The 7,502-nt window shown below is 49.6% G+C and overlaps 1 protein-coding gene across 1 annotated transcript; it reads right to left on the bottom strand.

The window, feature by feature from the left end:
* Nucleotides 1-2,897: 2,897 nt before the first annotated feature.
* On the bottom strand, nt 2,898-6,184 carry mex3b (mex-3 RNA binding family member B). Its single transcript, XM_069912203.1, has 3 exons — nt 6,116-6,184; nt 5,287-5,542; nt 2,898-4,666 (listed from the first exon to the last, which is right to left on the bottom strand). The coding sequence occupies exons 1-3, from the start codon at nt 6,167-6,169 to the stop codon at nt 3,294-3,296; spliced, it is 1,683 nt and encodes a 560-aa protein (XP_069768304.1). The 5' UTR covers nt 6,170-6,184; the 3' UTR covers nt 2,898-3,293.
* Nucleotides 6,185-7,502: the final 1,318 nt, after the last annotated feature.

Consider the following 7,502-nt stretch of genomic DNA (forward strand, 5'->3'; position numbering starts at 1 on the left):
ACCACAAAGAAATTATCAGAAGCAGAGAGACCTCAGAGTCACTCTCTGGTAATTGGCTGGAGACGTAGCCACATGCCAGACACCAATAAACTGGGATGTAAACAAAGTAAAACAAAGTCACAATGAAATGCAATTAATTCCAAACTAATGCCTGCATCTATCTACATTCCAACAGCAAATTGTTTTACGTGACTTTACCAATTAGTGATGTTCAAAGCAAGCACCAGCTAAACCTAGGGGTGGCCAACCATTTAATTTTTAATTTAGACATACAGCAGGGTACACAGGCCATTTCAGCCCACGAGTACAAACCAGGGGTGTAGGTTCATTGGGCGGCATGGACTCATGGGCCAAAATGGCCTGTTGCTGTATTAAAAGGTTGGCCATCCCTGATTCCTAAACAGTGCAAAATAATCCACCCTTTAAATATAATTTTTTGTTCATAGGTTGTACATTTTGATATCTCCCTTCATTTAAGGTTTTGAGACATAATATAAGCAAATGAAGACATTTAAGGTTTAACAAGGCAGTCAATTCTCTTCAAGTGAAGGAATCTTATAATAATACATAGTACAGTTTCCACAAGTGATTTTATTTAAAAAAATTTGGACATACTGCCCAAATGAAGACATTTGATTTAAGGTTTAACAAGGCAGTCAATTATCTTCAAGCGAAGGAATCTTATAATAATACATAGTACAGTTTCCACAAGTGATTTTATTTTTTTTTAAATTTGGACATACTGCCCTTCTGGCCCACAAGCCTGTGCCCACCCAAATTAACCTAAATAAAAACCCATATGGTTTTTGAAAGGTGGGAGGAAACCAGAGCATCCGGACAAAACCCAAGCAGATACAGGGAGAACGTACAAACTCCTTACAGACAGCGCCAGATCCGAACCCGGGTCGCTGGTACTGTAATAGCACTGCACCAACTGCTACGTTAACCATGCACCCTAAGTAATATAATGAAAAATTATTAATAGCTTGCTACAAGCATTCAGGAAAACAAACAAAACTTTCTTAAGTCTACAATAAAACTAATATTGGAAGTATAATTTCATTCATTCCTGGCTTTCTACGTTCACCAATGGGTTTTGGATATTAAGTGTAAAAGGGCTCTCTCTCTCTCTCTGTAACTGTTCCTGTTTAGTAAGATGAATTCTCTTTAAAAACCCTCACAACCCGAGAGCTGCACGATGCACTGATTTCGGAATGCCCACCGTGATAACCACATACAAAATCCTTGAATTCCAGTTTTAAGGGCTGTGAAGTAATTGCAATGATTTGGATGTTTCCATTGAAATAACCATCTGCTGTAAATTAATGTTATCCATTACATTACTTGTGTAAGCCTATTGGATCCTGTTTCACAGAACCAGCAAATGCTTGAAAACGCAGTTAAGTTTTGTTCCACAATTTCACTGCCCCCCCCCACCGAAAGTGAAATGAGTATTTCCCCACTGCAGAGTAGTAAAAACTCTTACCTGCAGTCAGCACTTTGAATACCATAAAGATCTGCATATGTGGCTGAATCCAGTTCTCACCAGTTCAGTTGACAGAAAAAAGTGTTTTGTTTTAAAAATTCTTCCCCTTAGAACATCTGCACTGCTGTTTCAGAAACTTTTCCCGTCTGAGCTTCGATTCAAACCACACCTAAATAGTACTTGGCTTTACAAAAGCAGCTGTAGCCTCATGCTATCTGGAAAGGGTCCAGCTAAAAAAAAAATCTCACTGTAACAGAAGACAGGTCATGCAAGGCTAGTGAAAAGGAAACGTTTCCAATTCATTAAAGCAGGAGCCACATAAGGCCAAGTCTGCTATGGTCCATTATTGTCACGACAGCTGGAGTGTACGTCTGTGAGTCTGGATACCCAGAGACCCAAAGCCATTTCAGAACCCCACACCAAATTATCTTGGATCTATTACATTCACAGAGCAGTTAAGAATGAGGGTTTTTTTAAAAAAAAGTTAATTGTAACTCCCCTACCCAATTCCTCCGAAAAATCCACAATCATTTAAAAATAATTCAATCGGCATTTATTGCAAATTAAACAGTCTGAACTACAAGCCAAACAGCACATGCACCAACTATTAATGTAGCTGTTGTACACTATTTTATTCACAGTATCTTAGCATGACTATAATACAGATTTTTTTAAATAGATCTATAGTGTGCATACATAATCAGGTACTTTGTACTGATGCAAACATCATCTCCTGTTGTCATCTCATTAAACCTATTCACAAATTGCTTACTTTGAAGAGATTTGTTGCTTTCCTCCAGCAACTCCATGCCATTTGGCTCCCAGCACCCCCTCAAGTGTGTGTAGTACATCAAGACCAACAGATGCTTCGAGAATGATTGATTCCATGTACCAATTTTATTTATATAGAAATACTTAAAAAAACGTGAAGTAGCACCCATTACTTAAGTTTTACCTTTATTATGTAGAACTTTAAATGTCAGAAAAATAAAACTCTTGATACAATTTCAATTCTTGTCTCAGCAAATATAATATTAATATTTGACCATGAGGTTAAAGGCCCTTTATCATAAAATAAAATATATTTCGTTTTTAAACTTTGCTCAATAAAGTACATTTACGATCAAGTAACTTCACCTACATATACATAAACAAGTGGTAAACAAATGTATTAAAATAGAAATACTAAAAACTATAGGTGGTGCAACAGAATCTGTAATTTTCACTGGATCCTACTTATACAAATGTTAGAAAGCTTAACTGTTTCCTTTCATTGATTTTTGCTACTTTTATAATTTCATTTTCGTAATAATATAGAATAAAATATGTTTTATATCCATTGACTAGAAAATATGCTGGGTGAAGCGGGTTTACTTTTTAAAGTCTCTCACTTTTGCTTGCCCAGACCCCCCCCCCCCCCCCCCCTAATCTCCCTCCTGAATACTGCTCGGCGTGGTCTCGGGAGTCAGGCAAGAGTGTGGTGTGATTAACAAAACCATACAGTGTTCGTGGCGCCCCCCAGTTAAAAGGCCATTCGAAAATAAAAAAAAGTTTTTTTTAAACCCAGCTACAAAAAAGTTTCACTGAAATTAAATTAAAATACTTGTAAACATCTGCCATACGAAATATAATTTTTCAAGTCAAAAAAGAATAAAATACTTCAATCTGTAATGCAATTCTGCTTTAGAGTCATCTTAAACCTGCGGATTTCACAGAATAAACGCGATATGTTTAATGTAAGGTTTTTTTTGCTAACTTTGCAGGATGCAAATATTACAAAGGTGTTTTCTTGTTTGCATTTTTTGTTCTAAGAAAATATACGTATCGCCTGAGTAACAGCTTTACCACACACAGGACATTCGGGCTGGTTGTTCTCACAGATGCGGTTGGCACAATCCATGCAGAAGAGATTGTGGCCGCAGGGGACCAGGGCAGCGATCACTTCGCTCTCCAAACACATCAGGCAGTCGCGGCTGCCCTTCCTCCTCATGCTGGACGAGGAGGAGGAGGACGACGAGGACGAGGAGGTGGAGGAGGAGCAAGAGCCGCCGCCGGCTTCGGCCAGCACCCCGCCAGCGAGGTGGGCGCCGGGGAGCAGCGAGGCAGCCGCGGCACCTCCGCCCCCGGGGAAGGGCACCAAGCCGATGGGTGAGGCCAAGCCGCTGAGCGGGTCGCTGCGCACCCGGCGCGCCAGCGGGTGGGGGTCGGGGACGCCGTTGGCCGGCAGCGGGGGTGGGGGGGGAGGAGGAGGAGGGGGGGGCGGCGGCGGCGGGGGCGAGAGGCGGGGGGGGGCGGCGCCGGAGCCCACCCCGTTGGCTCGCCGCGGCGCGGGGGACGCGCCGTTGGTGGACGCGGCGCTGGGGTAGACCCCGTTGGCAGCGGCGGGGGGGCGTTCGAACTGGGACCAGAGCAGGGCGGAGGGCGGAGGAGCGGGAGCCGGGTCGAAGCTCAGGTCCCGCTCGCCATCGGCGGGCAGAGGGTCGCCGTAAGCGAAACCATTGGCGTGGCCCCCGTTGGAGGCGAAGTGCGCGGCGGGGGGGCTGTAATCGGCCAGGCGAGCGGCCGTCCCGAAGTAGGAGTCGGTGGAGGCGCTGCCCAGCGAACTGGAGCTGTCATTGCGGTAGCTGCAGAAGGGCTTGCGACCGGGGGTGGGTTTGCTCCACAGGCTGCCCGCCCCGTTCAGCTCGAAGCCCACGTCGGTGCCGTTGGCGTGGAAATCGTTCTCGTCCGTCAGCTCGATCAGACCTCCGGTCCGCATGGCGATGTGAGCCTCAATCTCCTCCCGCGCCCGGTCCACATTCTCCGGCATGCCGGTCACCTCGAACACCGGCTCCTTGTCCCGGCTCGGGGTGACGATGTAGGTGTGGGTCTGCTGCTGGATGCGTTTGATGGTCGCCCCTTTCGGCCCCACCACCAGCCCCACCACCCGGTAAGGCACCCGCACTTGGATGGTCGTCTGACCCGGGAGGTTGGGCGGACCCGGCGCCGCGCCGTTCAGCGCCGTGTTCTTGTTGCGAGACGCTCGGATCATGGAGAAGTGCTCGGCCGCCGAGATGATCTCTCGCCTGGCCATGGCTACGTCCTCCTTGCGACCGGTCACGACGAACACTGGCTCCTCCCCACGCACCGGAGTCTTGATGTAGGTGTTGGTCTTCGCCCGCAAAGCTTTGATTTTGCAACCTTGAGAACAAGGGAGAGACCAAAAAAACACACAAATCTCATCGTTTAGTGACCCTACAACAAAGCAGACGAGAAGGACGCAGCTCGGTCCCAGGCGCTTCTCCCCGCACAATGCGCTCCTCTCGCATGTCTGCACTCTCCTTTGTCATCAGTTACTCGAGGAAAAGGGGGTGGGGAGTGTGTGTGTGTGTTCGAGCCAACAGTCCGAAAGCAGTGTGCAAGATTTCCGCTGCAAACACTCTCTCCCCTTCACAGCCCTTTCCGTGGTCAAAATGTGCTGTCGAATTCAAACAAAAGACGCTGTAAAGAGGGGCTTGGAATGGGGTGTAGAATAGAATTGGTGGAGGTTCAGCAGAGGCTGCAATTATTGGAGATCTCGCCTCTTCTCTGGAATGATACATGGTGTCGGATGCGAGGAGCCCACAAACTGGAAGCTACCCAGAATAAAATAGATACATTGTCCCAGGATGGATACATTGTATCGAACGTTCCAAAGCTGCGCTACTACCCGTAGTCGAGGGACATCAGTTGGGGGGGGGGGGGGGGGGGGTCACAGCCAAAATGCAACATTTTAAAAACACGGGAGGGATGCAGGGCCACGGACCCTGCCTTGTCGGTACCTTGTCTCCCCACGATCTCCGCGACGTGTTCCGAGCTCGGCACGGGGACGCACTCGGTCATGTTGACGCTCTTCTTCCTCGGCTCGTTGTCGTAAATGGAGCTCTCGTCGTTGTCCAGCCCGAGCAACGAGAGCTGATCCAGGGCGATTTGCAGCGCTCTCTGGTCATCCAGCGTTTCCCCGGTTCCGCCGCCGTTGTTGCTGTTGTTACCACCGCCGGAGTTCCGCTCCATGTCGGCGAAAAGCGAGCTCGGCATCTTTTATTAAAGGGGGGGGGGGAAGAGTGAGAGAGGGGGGGGGAAGAGAAAGAAAGAGAGAGAGAGAGAGAGGGGAAGAGAGAGGCTGAGCCCGAGAGAAGCAGGAAGGAATCAGACAAAAGCAATCGGGAGGGGAGGGTATAGGGAAAGAGGGAGGGGGTGGGGGGTAGTGGTGGAGGAGGAGGAGGGGGTGGGGAGGGAAGGAGAGAGACAGAGCAAAAGCTGGAGTGGGATCGAAGGAACGCAAGAGAGAGGGAGAGGCACCCGGGAGCGAGGCCGAGCCGTGGCCGGCTCTTGGGACCCGGTGTGCCTCCGCCGGTGCGGGGAGTGGGGCAGCAGCGATCGCAGCACGACTGGGCACCCACAGCCGGCTTGTGGAGGTGGCCTGGGTTTTCTTTGTGTTATTTTTTTTAGCCCCCCCAATCCCTCCCTCCCTGGCCGGCAGCAACGCTCGGCTCCGCCCGGCTTCCTTCCCTCTCCCCCCACCCCCCCTCCCCTCCCCTCCCCCCCCCCCTCTCTCTGGAAGACCGGCTGGCTCGCTGGCCTGCCTGCCCGCTTTCAGCACCGTCTCACCGCGCCCTCCTTCAGCCCGAGCCCCGGCAGCGCCGCCGAGCTGTACGGCCCCATGACATCAGGCACACACGGCGAGGTCGGCGGGCAGAGGTTAAGCGGCGCGCTGCCTCATTGGCCCTGCTCCTTCGCCGGGGAGGGGGGGTGGGTGGGGAGGGAGCAGAGGCAGCTCCGAGTGAATGGGATCCTCCTTCTCTCCCCCCTCCACCACCCCCGCTCCCGTTTACTACTCTCGAACAATGAAACAATGCGACCTGCAGCAAGAGACGTTTATTTTCATAGAGAGTAGCTGCTGGGAATAAATCTTTTAAAACAAAGACTCGAACCTTTCTCCCCCAAATCTTGATCTACTATAATTAACGGTCAATAGGAAAGGCATCAAATCGGACCTGCTGAGATTCTCCCGGACTTTGTGCTTTGACTTCAACTACAGATTTTATGTTGTTGGTTTCTTCGTCCCCGTTGCTCATGTGAATTTGCCCACATCCTGATCAGGTGAAATGCAATGATCAGCTGCCGGTCGAGGAGCCGCCGCTGTTCCCAGCCGGCAGACAAATCAAACGCTGCCGTCCCTGACACGAACGACCTCTCCCCACGATAGCCGCAAGCACATGCGAGCCACGAGTGTTGCCACTTCACCGGGGCCGTTCTACGACGAGTGAATGACCGATTTATGCCCCACCACCCCTCCAGCCTCGGAGTTTTTGGATAGATAAGTGTTATTTCGGATCCGCCTTACTCGTGTCCTCCCCGAAAGCAGGTAGCCCCAAATGTGTCTTTGTTGCAATCGTTGCAGTCCTCCCTCCAGGGGTGGGCATTCATGATCCTACAACTGGAACGAATAAACCATCAACCCAATCAAATGCAAAAGAAACTTTTGCAATCATTGAAAAGATTTTGTTTAAAGTCAAGCGGGCAATGCAATTACGTCAGGACCAGCTCCGCGAGTTGGCTAATTGGGAGCCCGATCCCACCCCCCCCGCTACCGACCTTGACACACAATAGAGAATATTCCTCCTCTCCCCCACCCCATCTCATTTTATATTGGCGATGGCTTGGAATTTGCGGTGTCCTCTCCATTGCAGTGCGGCACGCCGACAAGATCACTGACCGGCGACCAGTTCCAAGAAACATCACTCGCACGCTGCTCCGGGGCGGCGTTAGGGATTCAATAGCTTCCTCGTTTGTTGCATTTAAAAGAAACAATGTATCCAAGAAGGTGGTTGGGGGGGTTTACTTGGTATCAAATAATAACTGATCAGGTGAACGTGGGCGCAGTTATCTGAAACATTTCCCTTCCAGTGAGATGACGGGAGCGTCTCGTTTAAATTCAGGTTCCCTCTCTGAAAATGAAGTGACATATTTCATCAGTTCCACATGTGGGAGATGC

Source organism: Narcine bancroftii, chromosome 14, assembly GCF_036971445.1.
Source record: "Narcine bancroftii isolate sNarBan1 chromosome 14, sNarBan1.hap1, whole genome shotgun sequence".
In the NCBI taxonomy this organism is placed as follows: Eukaryota; Metazoa; Chordata; class Chondrichthyes; order Torpediniformes; family Narcinidae; genus Narcine; species Narcine bancroftii.